General features: G+C 38.0%; 1 protein-coding gene across 1 annotated transcript; it reads left to right on the top strand.

Annotated features, from left to right (window-relative positions):
- The first annotated feature begins 11,434 nt into the window (after window positions 1–11,434).
- On the top strand, window positions 11,435–13,357 carry LOC133311772 (large ribosomal subunit protein eL36x-like). The gene is made up of 4 exons (XM_061512867.1): window positions 11,435–11,554; window positions 11,696–11,801; window positions 12,761–12,960; window positions 13,086–13,357. Exons 2-4 carry the CDS (start codon window positions 11,700–11,702, stop codon window positions 13,114–13,116), a joined length of 333 nt encoding a protein of 110 aa, XP_061368851.1. The 5' UTR covers window positions 11,435–11,554; window positions 11,696–11,699; the 3' UTR covers window positions 13,117–13,357.
- The last annotated feature ends 1,950 nt before the right edge of the window (window positions 13,358–15,307 follow it).

Here is a 15,307-nt window from a genome sequence, read left to right as displayed (position 1 = left end):
AATATTTTTTTGTAACACATGTAATTAAATATTTTTTGTAACACAAGTAATTAAATTGTTTTTAACACATGTAAATTAATATTTTTTGTAACACATGTAATTAGTTAATTTTTGTAACACATGTAATTAATGTAATGACTTTTGAATATATTAATGAAACCAATTAATTTATTATTGTGTATAGTAAACTTATGGCTGACTCGTCATCGTCGGAGTCACCTCGGTCTACATCTGATACTAAGGGTCAGGGCGAGCCTTCGGATCCCAGGACCCACGTGCTTGTAGGACCATATAGGTGGGACGTACTTATGAAGCGCACGCATGTTTCACAGGTTGTGTGGAACGAGGAGAAGTGTCGCCAGTGCAAGACTAGACGTGGAAAGATGCAGGGGGCCATCTCCTGATGATATTCCTGATGTCGTGGCAGACTATCTACAGCAGGCTGGCTTCCTACATGTTGCCCGCATGCGGCATATTCAGGTACGCATATATAAAAGTACCGGTCATGAGACTTTTAATTTAATAATAAATGTGAAAAACTTAGTGTATGCTTAAGCAAGTTTATTTTGATAATAAATGTCTGCATTTATTTCAGATTGATCCCGCGCTGATCAATGCTCTGGTGGAGAGGTGGAGACCAGAGACACATACGTTCCACATGACGCAGGGCGAGATGATCATTACGTTGCAGGATGTTGCGGCTATATTGGGATTGCCGACTGATGGGAAAGTGGCTACGGGTGCTACATCCACGAACTGGCGAGTCATGTGCGAGGAGGTGCTTGGTCACACCCCGCTCGTTTCAGAGAAGCCGTACGGGGATGTCAAGCTCGTATATAGGGGTGGCAATTCGTGTTCACAGGTCGGGTTCGGGTCGGGTTGGATCTGACACGAACACGAATAGTCTTAACCCGAACACGACACGTTTAATAATTCGTGTTATATTTCTCAACCCAAACACGACCCGATAATTAAACAGGTTGACACGACAACCCGGATATAAACACATTATTCTTTACACGACCCAACCCAACTCAAACGACCCAACTCGACCAACTTGTTTGACAGCAGCAACCATTTGCTGATTTCCACCACAGATCTCCAAGTGGAATTTTTTCCAAGATTAAAAAATGGAAAAGAGAAAATTATCTCAGTAGCTGTTGGAAACTTTTTGTTATTTTCATTGTTGTGAAGCTTTTGAAAAGAGAAAATCATCTCAGCAGCAACCATGTCGGAAACTTCTCGAAGATGGTACATAAAAAAAATTTATTTTTAAGGGGCTGGGCGGAAAACTTCAGCAGCAGCAACCATGTCGGAAAATTTCTTCTACAACCCATGTCCCGTGCACTGCCACTAAGAAACAAAGAAAGAAATCAAATTGATGAAGATTCAAGAAATCCCCAAAAGCATAAAAAAAAAAAAGTAAAACACCATGGGAGAGGGCGGTCAGAAAGTGGAGACCGGAGACGACACGGAGAAGACGCTATAAAAACCGGTGGAGAGGGCTGTGGGAGAGGGGCTGCAGACGATAAGCAGAAAGGAAGAAAGAGGGACGCTGCCTAATTGAACCCTAAATCTAACATATTGCTTTTATACCATCTAATAAAATAATTTTATAAAAATAAATAAAAATTATATTTGCGGGTTAGAGCGGGTTCACGGGTTGACCCGTGACCCGACACGAATATTTTCGTGTTATATTTTTCCAACCCGAACACGACCCATTTATTAAACGGGTTGACCCGAACACGAAAATTTCGTGTCGGGTCCGGGTTGGGTTGGCGGGTCGTGTCATAAATTGCCACCCCTACTCGTATATTTAGACAGACATTATGTGCATTTGGGTGCAGTTGTTGCGGATCCACAACAGGTTATATTTTTTTTCTAAGGCACACATTGCGCGTATGTTGGGATCATGGCTTCTCTGCGACAAATCTGAAGGTAGCGTTGTCAGATGTTGCTACATTGCGTTGCTTGCAGGAGATTTTGATGACATTGGTCAATACAGTTAGGGATCTTCTGCTCTCGCACATTTGTTTAGACAATTGTGCGAGATTACTGACCCGCGCAGATCAGACATGGGTGGGTGTCATATACTGCTGCAGATATGGGTGTGGACCAGGTTTCCACCTATTGTTCCTCCTCTTCCTCAGCCTACTCACCCAGAGTGGCACTTCGAGCACCGGTATGTGTCATTTGTATGAGAATTATACTTTAATTTATCTGTCACAAATTATTAATTGACACTGTTATATGTTTCATTTTGCCTAACAGGTTAAATGGTTTAGCCCGCTTTAAACCACAACACCAGCTTCTATATCGGGGGACGCTAGACACGTTGACTAGGGACGAGGTATGTTATATTTTTTTGGAGAAATTATGATTATAATTTTCTCTTGTTGCCAAAATCATACGTTATGGAAATTCATCATATTTTTTGTAGGTTGTTTGGCAGCCGTACGGGGACTATCATTTCTTGGACATACCTGCAGATGAGCGATATCTTTGGTTGGCTAGGACACCGATCATATGTTTTCATACGGTTGAGCAGTGCCAACTAGATAGATGTTTAAGACAGTTTGGTTTGGACTAGCCGATACCTTTGAGGCCTAAAAAGCTCAAAGGGGTTCATGATCACACGCTTCGAGGTAAATGGCCTGATAACTGGCAAGTTAAGCTCAGACCATACATACATAAATGGCAGATAAGGGCTCAGCACATAGGTCAGCTGCCCCCATTGGCTGGGCTGATGTCACCAAACCATGAGTATATGGATTGGTATCGGCTCCGAGGAAAGCGTTATGTATCCAGGAGGGCGGCGAAGATTGGACACAGTGTATGTTTTCTAAAGTCTCTTACTTTCTTAGTTTTTTCATTTATTGACATTGTCTTATTAAATGTACGCGTTATTTGCACCACACTTATTTTTATTGTAGATTGATGGTCTGGAGATGCTTTACTTCGCGACTACTCCTGAGCATTTTGAGACCTTCGATTTAGACTGGGTTCATGAGGAGATTAGGCGCTTAATTTCTATATTCAAAGAGTCCTCCAGGGTGGAGGAGCCAGGATCACAGGCTCCCCCGGCCCAGACACAGGATGAGCCTCAGATATTTCTTGACATTCCTACACATAGACAGGAGGGACGAGGGCTAGGATGCCGTCGAGAGCCAGTGGCACCACTTCCGGAGCCTATACATGCCCCTAGGCCACGCATGGATATGTCTGGATACTTCAAGACCCCTCCCAATCACCATACATGATCGCAATTGCTTTTTGTTTTGCATACCATGCCTTTTTGTAAGAAACTTTGAAGCCATACGCACGGGTGATCCTCTCCTGAACAAGTGAAATTGACACTGATGGCTCCTCTCGTATCATTCCTAACAGACATATTGTAGTTAGACATTAAACCTTAAACCCTAACTATAAATTCAATTTCCTTGACAAAATAATCAAATAACATACCTAGTACGAGTGAAGCAATCACATCAGCATCAAGCTGTCTATGACCCTGAGAGATATGATCATTCAAGCAATTGTGGTCTCCACCCCATTTAGTAACCTTCCATTTTTCACCGTACGTTGGTTTTATTACCCTAACCCTCCACGGGCAACCCTGTTCATACTTACAACATTTCATACTTAATTTGGTAGGTGTGCTCTCAAGGACGATCGCTTCTTGATGCTCTTTCATTAGGTTTATCTTGATTGCCATCTGCGCCTCTTTTTTTATTCAAATTCTTGCTTAACATACAACTTGTTACCTATTATCCATGGACCATTAATTGAACCTGAGCCTGAGCCAGAACTTGAACCGTCGTGGAAATAATCTTGTTCCCTCGGATGATCCCAATTAATGTATGTGTAATGTGGAATTTCTTTCCAAAATGGAACAACATCGTCACCTGCAAGTACGAAATTAAACATGAAAACCCAAAAAGCTGCAAATATAAATGTATATTTTCAGTCCATTAACTTACTTACCTTCTGGAATTGGCGGTAACTGAGTGGACGCAACGTTATGATGTTCCTGGACATGAGACTCCCCCACAACATTATATTCTAGGATTTGAGTTTCAGGAATACCACATTCATCATCGTTGTCTGAAGTGCTAGCATCCTCAACAATTAGTTGATCTTCCATTGCAATATTTTCATCATCGTCATCCTCACCATCATCTTCCATAACCCAAGTAGGGTCATTTTTTCCTTCCTCAAACAGATTACCAACTGGAGCACCAAATGATGATGCATTATGTGCAAAATTTAAATCAACTGACCTCACGGGTATTGCAACATCCTCTGTTTCGGCAATATCCACGTATAACTCTAAAAAATCTTTTCTTGACTGGTTGAAAAACTCTCTGATTACCATTTCTACGTCTTCATCGTCAACAACTTGCATACTAATGTATTGTGATTCACATCATATTCTTACAGTGACCATATTGATAGATTGTTTACCTTCAAGCGCTAACTTTTGACGAATTTTTTGATGTAGTTCGCTAATTGTTGAGTTCCCTGTGATACGTGTTGGCCTTTTCTCGCCTTCAGAAATGACACCACGTCGACTTTCCATTTTCATACCATTATAATATAAAACAACACGAACAAAATCAGAATGTGAACTCATTCTTAACTATATTAATAAAGAAAAACACAAAATAGAGTATGCATAAGCAAGTGAGACTGTATCGAAGACTAAGAAGTTAAGATGAAGAGTTGTGATGAATGTGGAGATGGTAGGTGTTTATATAGGAAAAATATATGGTATTCACGCCCAAAGTGGGCTGGAAAGGGGGCTGAGTCACGCCTAGATGGGGCTGGAATACCCTTTGATTCACGCCTGCATGGGGCATGACTAATCACGCCTATGTTGGGCGTGAATGGCGTGGAATTCACGCCTATCATGGGCGTGATTTGTCCCGTCTATTTTGGACGTGAATGACTGCAATAAATCCGAAAATAGTATTCAAACTGCAACCTATTCGTAATTAATTATTAAAAGTGTAATATTTTAATTTTTTTGCCAAAGTATGAGGTATAACTACTTTGTGCTAGTGAATCCCATTGCGTGTGTATTGAACTGGAAAATGTTCTCATTCTCATTAATTCGATAAAGGAATTACACATTCTATATATTACATAAACAAGCTTAAAGACTAAGTAACAAACTCTAACTGAATAACAGAATCAGTTATTCCTATCTCTATCGTGATTGGTTCCACGTGGCTTTCCTGTGTGTTGAAGTGGGAAGTTGTCTTGATTTTGATGGTTTGGGCCTGGATCAATCTGTCTTACATTTGGGCCTGAGTTTGATGAACATGACTCAGGTAAGAGCCCCCCACAAGCTGGACTGAGTAAATTTACCAGTCCCAGCTTGGATATACTAGAAAGAAACGTTGAAGAATGCAGCGACTTGGTGAACACATCTGCGATTTGATGAACAGAGGATACAGGTAAAAGTCGAAGTAAACCAGAACGAACCTTGTCACGAGTTACATGACAATCAATGTCAATATGTTTGGAACGCTCGTGGAATGTTGCATTGTGAGCAAGATATATGGCAGATTGATTGTCACAATATACAGAGGCAGTATGCCATGATAATCGAAGGTCGTGAAACAGATATTGTAACCATTGGAGCTCGCAGGAAAGACTAGCCAAAGCTCTGTATTCTGCTTCTGAAGACGAACGAGAAATGGTTGTCTGTTTCTTTGAACGCCAAGCCACCAAAGAATCTCCAATGAAAATACAAAAGCCAGTAACAGACTTGCGGGTAAGTGGACAGCACGCCCAGTCTGAGTCAGCAAAGGCCCGAATGGATAAAGAACCATTAGCAGGATAGAATAGCCCTTTAGCAGGTGCATTTTTCAAGTACCTTAGAACACGATGAGCAGCGGTAAGATGATGGTCACATGGAGAGGCAACAAACTGACTCAAATAATGAACAGCATAGGCAATGTCTGGTCTGGTTGTAGTTAGATACAAAAGTCTGCCAATTAATCGACGGTAGATAGAAGGATCAAATAGTGGAGAACCTTGAACATGTGTGGAAGAGGAAGATGGTACTATAGGGGTGGAAACAGGTTTGGCAGCAAGGAGTCCAGCATCGGTCAGCAACTCCAACGCATATTTGCGTTGATTAAGAAAAATCCCAGATTTAGATCGTGCAATTTCTAAGCCAAGAAAATACCGTAGTTTGCCAAGGTCCTTTATACGAAAATGAGCATGAAGATAATCTTTAACCCGTTGTATTTCAGGCATGGAATCACCAGATAGAACTACATCATCAACATATATCAGCAGTACAGTGAAAGAAGAATCTGTTTGGAGTGTGAACATGGAATGATCTGCTTGAGCCTGGATATATCCCAAGGACATGAGAGAAGATGACAACTTGGCATGCCATTGGCGACTGGCTTGTTTGAGCCCATAAATTGACTTTTGAAGCTTGCAAACGAGATTGCCAGAAGAAGAAAATCCAGGGGGAGGATCCATGTAAACCTCCTCATTGAGGTCTCCATGTAGAAAAGCATTATCCACATCTAATTGTTCAAGGAACCATCCCTTGGCAGAAGCTATGGTAAGTAGTGTGCGTACAGAAGTGAGCTTAGCAACTGGGGAGAAGGTATCAAAATAATCCACTCCCTCTTGCTGTGTGAAACCTTTGGCAACTAATCTTGCTTTGTACCTTTCGATTGATCCATTGGACTGGTACTTAATCTTGTAAACCCACTTGGAACCAATTGTTTGCTTTCCAGGAGGAAGTGGCACCATCACCCAAGTGTTGTTCAATTTTAGAGCATGCAGTTCTTTGTCCATGGCTTGCTGCCAGTGTGTGAACTTGGCAGCTTGTATATATGTGCGTGGCTCAATATGAGATGAGGAGTTTAAACAGAAATGATGATATGAAGGAGTACAAGAGTTATAGGAAACAAAATTTGATAAGGGATACCTGGTGGGAAAAATAAAATCACTTGGAGTACTCTTGGTAGCTGTGGAGAGCCCAACATGATAATCAACAAGGTAACTTGGAGGCAATCGAATACGTGTGGAGCGGCGAAGATTGTCATTTCTTGATTTTGATGGTGTGTCATGTGCTGAAGATGATGGCTGTGAGGTGTCATGAGTTAAGGATGGTGGCTGTGAGGTGTCATGGTCTAAGGGTAATGGGTCAGGGTGCGTGGCAGTAGTAGGAAGTGGAGTGGAATTGGTTGTGGCAAGTGGAATTGATGGTGGGACTTGAGTATCTGTGGGAGTAGAGGAAAGATGGACATCTGGCATATTTGAGGGAGAGTAAGAAGGATGAGGTGGCTGTGTGTAGGGATGGAAAAAGGCATAAGGGGAAGTGGTCTGATCAATTGAATCAGAAAAAGTGGAGGATGGGGTGTTTGAAATAATTGTTGGTTGGAATGGGAAATGTGATTCATAAAACACTACATTTCTGGAGATGAAAATTTCCCTAGAGGTTAAATCATATAGGAGATACCCTTTTGTTCCTTCTTTGAAGCCCAAAAATACAGCTTTACGAGCTCGAGGAGTGAATTTGGTGCGATGAGCTAGCAATGTTGAAGCATAGCATAAACAGCCAAAAACTCGGAGATGTACCAGTAAAGGAGGAGTACCATACAACCTGTGATATGGTGTTTGATTGTCCAGAAGAGGTGTGCATAACATATTGATAATTCGTGCAGCATGCAAAATGGCATAACTCCAAAATGAAAGTGGCATGTGAGCTTGGAATATGAAAGCACGAGCTACATTTAACAAATGCTGATGCTTGCGTTCAACTAATCCATTCTGTTATGGAGTCTCAACACAACTGGTTTGATGGAAAATTCCCTTTTTCTTGTAAAACTCATGCATAGTAAATTCTGTTCCATTGTCACTGCGGATTGATTTAATGGAAGTGTTGAATTGTGTTTCAACAAAAGCAACAAAATCATGAATGTGCTGTCGAGTTTCACTCTTGCTTTTCATAAGAAATATCCATGTAAACCGTGAGTAATCATCCACTATAGTAAGAAAGAAACGATGACCATGTATTGATATAGTAGAAAATGGGCCCCAAATGTCAGTATGATCCAAATCAAACACCTTACTGGTTTTAGATTCACTAGTACTAAAAGGAAGTTTGCGTTGCTTTGCTAAATGACATGTATCACACGGGGTTACATGTGTGGAAGGAATAAAAGGGAAATACAAAGACATATGATGCAGTACATCCTTTGACAAGTGTCCCAATCTTCTATGCCATAGGACAGGATCAGCTGCAGTACTTGTGATAGCTCCACATCTTTTATCCACTTTACTGGTATGTTGAGCCTCTTTATTGATTATCATGTATAAGCCATTTCTCCTTTCAGCTGTACCAATCGTCCTCAGTGATGGCAGCTGTTTGATAATACAAAATGCAGAATCAAAGGTGAATGAGTAATTACAAGTTGTAACAAGTTTTGATACAGATATTAAGTTGACATGAAATTGTGGAATGTAAAGAACATCATGAAGGGTCAAAGTGGGTGTCAAACTAATGGTGCCTGAAAAATGAGCAGAAATATTGGAACCACTTGGAAGAATCACGGATAAAGGAGTGATGGCATGAATTGAGGAAAAATCAGAAATGGAATGTGAAATATGATCAGTAGCACCTGTATCTACAATCCATTGAGTATTTGAGCTACCTGATTGTTCCTTTCCTTCTACTGTGTTTATGCTGGAAATTTGAGCAACATTGCTTACACTTGCTGTCACAGGTACATTAGCAAGACTAGTCGAAGAAGTCTTTTGAAGGAGCTCCATTAGTTGTTGGTACTCATTTTTGGTCATGTGCATATAAGGTTCTGACCTTGAGGCAATTGAAGTTTCTTCATGAAAGTTATGGGGATCTGTACTCGCAACATTGGTACTTGGAATTCTATTGTTTGTCCGGTAACCTGGTGGAAATCCATGCAGTTGATAACATGTTTCAACTGTGTGGTTACTTCTGCCACAGTGAGTGCATATGCGGTTGGTTTGAGATCTTCCACCAAAGTTCCTGCCATCAAAGTTACTGCCTCGTCCTCTACCACTAAATCTGCCACCATAACTAGAAGGTCCTCTGCCAGTAAATCTGCCACCATAACTAGAAGGTCCTCTACCAGCAAATCTGCCACCATTATTGGCAGGTGTATTTGTAACATTAAAAACTGATGACTGACTCGCATCAGTGACATGATTATCCAATTTTAATTGTCTTTCTTGTTGAGATACAAGTGAGAATGTTTTATTTATATTTGGCAATGGACTTATTAACATAATTTGAGATCGTACAGGAGCAAAGTGATCATTCAAACCTCTTAAAAATCGAATAACCTGCTCCTGCTCACGATACTCTCTCATCCTTGTGATTGCACCACATACACAAGGAACAACACAGATACAATTAGGAAGAGGTTTAAGGTTGTCTAATTCATCCCATACCGTCTTGAGATGCGTGTAGTAATCAGCTACAGATCTATCTCCTTGATTCAGACGAAAAGCTTCTTCTAACAAATCTGATATTCGAAAGACATCTCCCTGAGAAAATCGTTCTTGTAGATCTATCCAAGCATCACGAGCATGTTCTATCCATATGATTGATTTCACTATGGATTCAGATATGGATCTCTGAATCCATGCCATCACCATTGTATCACATCGCTGCCAAGCTGCAAAAGTAAGCTCATCTTGATTCGGTGCAGGAATTACACATTCTATATATTACATAACCAAGCTTAAAGACTAAGTAACAAACTCTAACTGAATAACAGAATCAGTTATTCCTATCTCTATCGTGATTGGTTCCACGTGGCTTTCTTGTGTGTTGAAGTGGGAAGTTGTCTTGATTTTGATGGTTTGGGCCTGGATCAATCTGTCTTACATTTGGGCCTGAGTTTGATGAACATGACTCAGGTAAGAGTGTGTGAGGTGAGTACACTGGTTAAAATGAGAGGAGTAAATTGTACTCGATGAAATTCTTGAATTTAAAAAAATATTTTAAGGGGGCATTTGTTATGCGAATTTTTTTTGGTTACATGGAAAAGTAAACTTGGGAAAAAATTGTATGTCACGTTTGATATAAAAAAAAGGGAAGTTTTTCGGATAAAAATATTTTTCATTTTTTGGGTTTGTTTGTAAAGCTACGTATGGCAATATCAACTTTTTGCACATCCAATATGTGGAATACTTTTTAGCTCGAGGATGTGAAAAAGGAACCACAAATGAGATGATCAAAATAACCTTGTGTGATTGTATGATGTGTGAAGATATGGAGTTGTGGTGAAGTGACCTCGTGGGGTTATTTTCGTAAAGTAACCTTACTTTCTCATTAATATTTAACAATCAACCAAACACATACTTAGTAAATTTAACCACCAAATTTTCAAGAAAATTTGGTCATACCAAACACCTTTTTACTAACGTTTCAGTAAAAATATATTTTTCACTATATTCTAGTAATAATTATTTTTCTGATAAATACTTTTTTTTTTTACCAAATAGCGAAGGAAATAACTCATTGTATAGGCAGGCTCATTGAAATAGGCCAATGTGACCGGAACACATTCCCTTCGTGACACTTTCATCTCTGTTTGGTTTGGACTAGGAAAAAGAAAGAAAGACGAGAGAGGAATTTTTAATTTGAAATTAAGAAAAAATTGAAGATAATTTTTTCTTTCTTTCTAAAATCTCCTTTCTTCGCTACCTTTTTATTCATATGTTCTTGTTCGAATAAGAAAAAAATTCCAGTTTTTAAAATTCCTCTTCCGTTTATTTTATTTTTTCTTTCGGTCCAAGTGGGGGACAGAGAAATGTTTTTAAGATAATGTGTATGTATGATAAACAAAGAAAAATTATATTTAAATGATATGCCTTTCCCTAAATGATATATTTTCCTTAAAACTTATATATATATATAAAATAAATGGGATAGAAAGACTTTTAAATCTGACTCATGCTACATTGCTACATAAGAGTTTCACCATTATGGTGAGACTGCTTTAGGCTAATTTAAATATGTAATAGTATTTATAAATAGTATACTAATAAAAAGTAGAGTGGGGATATTCTAACTACCAAAAATTTTCATTACTAACTTACTACCCATCACATTACCATTGGATTAAAGAGAGAGAATGTTAAAAAAAATTTGAAGAGAGAGAAAATATTAATCTAATGATGATTAGATAGGTAGTAAATTGGTAGTGGAAAATTTTGGTAACGAGAATATTCCTTCTCTAAAAGTATATGCAATTCCAAAATATTATTAAGTAGTTTGATTTTTTTTTTTTTGAATACAAATTAAGTAGTTTGATTTTGATAGGCACGTGGTTTACTTTCTCTCTCTCTTTTTGGAGTGAAAAGCAGTTATGGGCCGGGTCTATTTGTTAGCCTGAAAGTGGATCCATGACCCGACTTGAGTCTCCGTAATAAAAGGTGAAGTAGCTCCCTCAGAAACCCTAGCTTCTTCTCTCCCACCGCACTCTCTGAGTCTCTGGTGTTAGGGTTTCCGAAGCCACGAGCACGAGAGGTAAAGTCTCTTCCTTTCGATTTTCTTCTTACGATTCACTTCACTCAGATCAATGATTTCGTTTTGATTGTTCTTCATGGCTTCTTGTTATGTAAACCATAAACAACTCTGAAATGAAAGTGTGTTTTTGTTTTGGGACAGGGCAATGGCTCCTAAACAGCCTAGTACTGGTCTTTTTGTTGGATTGAACAAGGGTCACGTTGTGACCAAGAAGGAATTGCCCCCACGCCCCTCAGATCGCAAGGGGGTAAGATTGAATTTTTATATGGTTCAATTTTTAGTCTTTTATTTGAACTTTCTAAGATTGTTAATGGTGTTATTAGAATCACAAGATTATCCAATGCAGTGACTGTATGTTTAGCATCTGTAATTGTCTTTCTGATTGAAACAAAGACAGAGCACGGTTATTGGTCTTGCTGAATAATCAAGCAAGCTATTTTGTTTTTCCAATTGTCTCTTCTCTTTACTGTATGATAATGCATGTGTGTCTTGACTTTAGATAATTTCCCTCTCTTTCTTGTTTTAACTTTTAATTTATCTCTCTTGTTTTGACTTTTAATTCGAGGTTCATGAAAATTATAAAATTATGTCAAAGGTTATCCCTTCAACCTAGGGAGAGAGAAATTTTCTGTGTACTAGGTGCAATAAGCTTAATTCCTTAAATAATTACTTACACCCTTTTAAAACCTAATTTCTTACTTTCTGAAATTTGAATTTTTCTTCTGATTTTTCAAGTGAGGTAGTTTATTGCCATTTGTGGAAATGATGTATTGTATTTGTTAGATTTTAGTTTAATTTAGTACTTTTCTTATTTTGAGGGAAATTACCCTATTTCCTACAACAACTTTGTCTGTACATTAGTGAAAATCGTGTAACAGAAGCAAAGGTTTAAAAGTTTGATACTCTGAGTTCTTAGTACTGGCATTGTTTTTCAGTAGTGGGCACTCTGATTTTGAACCCGTATCTGCAGTCATTTTTTTTCGAAATTGAGCCCAATTTTCTGAGACTTATTTTACCTTTTTCACCCTTCATAAGCTGTAATATGGGTTGTAAAATTTCAACTATTTATGCTGCTACTCTCTGTAGACATAACAAAACAAGCTTAAGATTAAAAATGGTAGAAGCATCTTCTGATGGTTCATCTTTCTTTGTTCTTGACTTGCTTATCTTTAATGTGGTCCTAAAGAGTATGTTGACTCAAAACAGAAAACAAGCAAGAGGGTGCACTTCGTAAGGAATCTCATACGTGAGGTGGCTGGCTTTGCTCCCTATGAAAAGCGTATAACTGAGTTACTCAAGGTTGGCAAAGATAAAAGAGCACTGAAAGTTGCAAAGAGAAAGCTTGGTACACATAAACGTGCAAAGAAGAAGCGTGAGGAGATGTCCAACGTTCTCCGGAAGATGAGGTTGTTCTATGTTCTTTTGTCTGTATTATGCATACCCTATATAATTTATTAATAATATGGCTAGCATTCTTGAATGTAGACTTCTTGGTAGTAATGTTTTTTGTTAATTTTGTAATTTTGTGCAGGTCTGGTGGTGCCGGTGACAAGAAGAAATAAGTCTTATTTACTTCATTCTAGTTTTCACTAGATGAATCAATGTTTTGATGGACAAGCTGTCTTAATTTTGTCTTGGTTCAGTTAGTTTAGTTTCAGTTTTTATTCTTAGATGTTTTATTTAATTGGTGACATTTTTCATGGAAAAAAGTACGATCGGCTTATTTCCTATTTGGCCAGAAATGTGAGTTAATCTTTTTTCAAGCGAACATTGCATTTGGACCATGTTCTTGTTTTTATTTATTTATCTATGTATGCCTGTCAATTTTTGTTGTGAAATTATCTTGGGAGTAAAGTCGGGTCCCTACAAAAAATAGTCCTTTTTTCAGATGAAATTCAAAAGAGATTCATTTTAATCTTTTTGAGGGATTAATGAGAGTTTTTTTTTGAATTTGTGAGTGATTACGATTTCAATTAAATGGATTTACTTTCAATTTTTTAGAGATTTTGAGAATAATTTTTTTCTGTAAGAGATTAAAGTGGGATTGTAATTTTTATTTTTTATTTGTTAACGACCCAGCTCTTGTCTTAAAGTTCCTTTTAGCGTTGTCAAATGGATTTTTGGCCCATAATAATTATAGTAATAATCTGTAACACAGCCAGGCGCAAGATATGGAACCTAGCATACCACATTGATCGAGTGATCTGCTATGGATTTTTTTATTTTTTATTTAATTTTATTATTATTATTTATTTATTTTTGGGGAGGGGTTGGGCTACATTGAAACCTATCAAAATATGTTACGAGTTTATCTTGAAACGTGGATAGGTAGGTGGTAAAGGTTAGTTGAAATTTTGAAGAATGATAAACAAGTAGGAATGGAAAAAAAAAATATAGGTAAAATAATTTCTCTCTTTAAAAGATATCCCTGTTTTCGTGAAGCATTAGCTAGTCTATTTCGTACGTAAATTCCAATATTTGATAAGAGTGGTTTCGGTTGTCGAATGATACTTTGATAACATGCACGGTTGTATAATTTGTAATATTTCTTATAAAGTGTCAATTAAAATAGTTTTCACCAGAAGGTTATATAATACCGATTTCGTAAGTTCTTGCACGTCTAATTATGGGCAATTTAACTGCATCTTGAGTATTCACAAAAAAAAAACTATATCTTACGATAGGTCTGACGGTCACACATAGAAGCCAAAATTTAAGTAGAAAAAGGCTGGGTTATCGTTAAGATAGGTACTCGCAGTTTTGGGGAAATAACTGGTGTAAATTTTAATTTGTTTGCAACAATTTTAATAATCTCCATCATTCATTAAACATATCTGTAGAATGTGGAGTGTGGATGATGCCGATAACCGGTCCTTCACAGCTGTAAATTGTAAGGAAATTATTTGACGGTAAAACACGGTACGAATGAGTATGTAATAATATGAAGAAATATGTGAGTGTTTCGAGTCAAGAGTGGTCATGAATCTCATGATCAAGTCTAGTACTCAGTTTGCTTCAAGACAATCTTGAAACTTGTTTTTTGGGTTTATTTCATACTTACATAAAGGAGATAAACTGCAGACATGTTTGAACTATAAAAGGCAACACCACGTTGAATTAAAATTGCTTACTATTCCATCATAATTCCTTCTGGTTTCAGCTATACAAAAATGACATGATTCACATGAATATGTTGTATTTTCCGAAATTCCCTGAATATGATAAAAGCACGGAAAAAAGGGAGCTTCTCCTAATGATCTTAAGTTACTCATTTGGTGTAACATGTCAGGTGCTGACGAGGGTGGAGAGTGATCATTGATGTGTAAGGGCACAGACAAGGAGCGACTTTTAGAAGTCTTCCAGCGGCGGGACAATGAATCGAATTAACACCCGAGGTATAGGACAGTACACAGTTGATGATAACTTATAAGAATTAATTGGTACTACCTATACTAACAAGATGCATCTATTTTTCGATAGCCCGGAACAGAAAAACTCCATAAGTGTGTTTGACTTGCAGTAATTCTGGGATAGGTAACATTTTGGAAAGTTTACTAGGAAGTGTGCGAGTGAGGAAAAAGCACACTGAACAATCTCGTGTTAATATATGGGATAGTCATTGATTCTTGAAGGCCCACGCCCTGAATCCAAGATTTAATATATATGTATAAAACCAAACACTTGGGCTGTAATAAGCTAAGAACTGTGATTTTATGACTGGACTATACAAGAGACAAAATGAGTGCTTCTGAA

Source organism: Gastrolobium bilobum, unplaced genomic scaffold (assembly GCF_033153095.1).
Source record: "Gastrolobium bilobum isolate Gb01-03AN ecotype WA unplaced genomic scaffold, APGP_CSIRO_Gbil_v1 utg8280, whole genome shotgun sequence".
In the NCBI taxonomy this organism is placed as follows: domain Eukaryota; kingdom Viridiplantae; phylum Streptophyta; class Magnoliopsida; order Fabales; family Fabaceae; genus Gastrolobium; species Gastrolobium bilobum.
This window is presented reverse-complemented; position numbering and strand designations above follow the sequence as displayed.

Bases quoted from the DNA above. Each gene is read 5' to 3' on its own strand.
- LOC133311772 (XM_061512867.1), top strand. From the start codon at position 11,700: ATGGCTCCTAAACAGCCTAGTACTGGTCTTTTTGTTGGATTGAACAAG. The intron at 11,802-12,760 runs GTAAGATTGAAT...GACTCAAAACAG, and splicing joins GCCCCTCAGATCGCAAGGGG to AAAACAAGCAAGAGGGTGCA. The intron at 12,961-13,085 runs GTTGTTCTATGT...AATTTTGTGCAG, and splicing joins AACGTTCTCCGGAAGATGAG to GTCTGGTGGTGCCGGTGACA.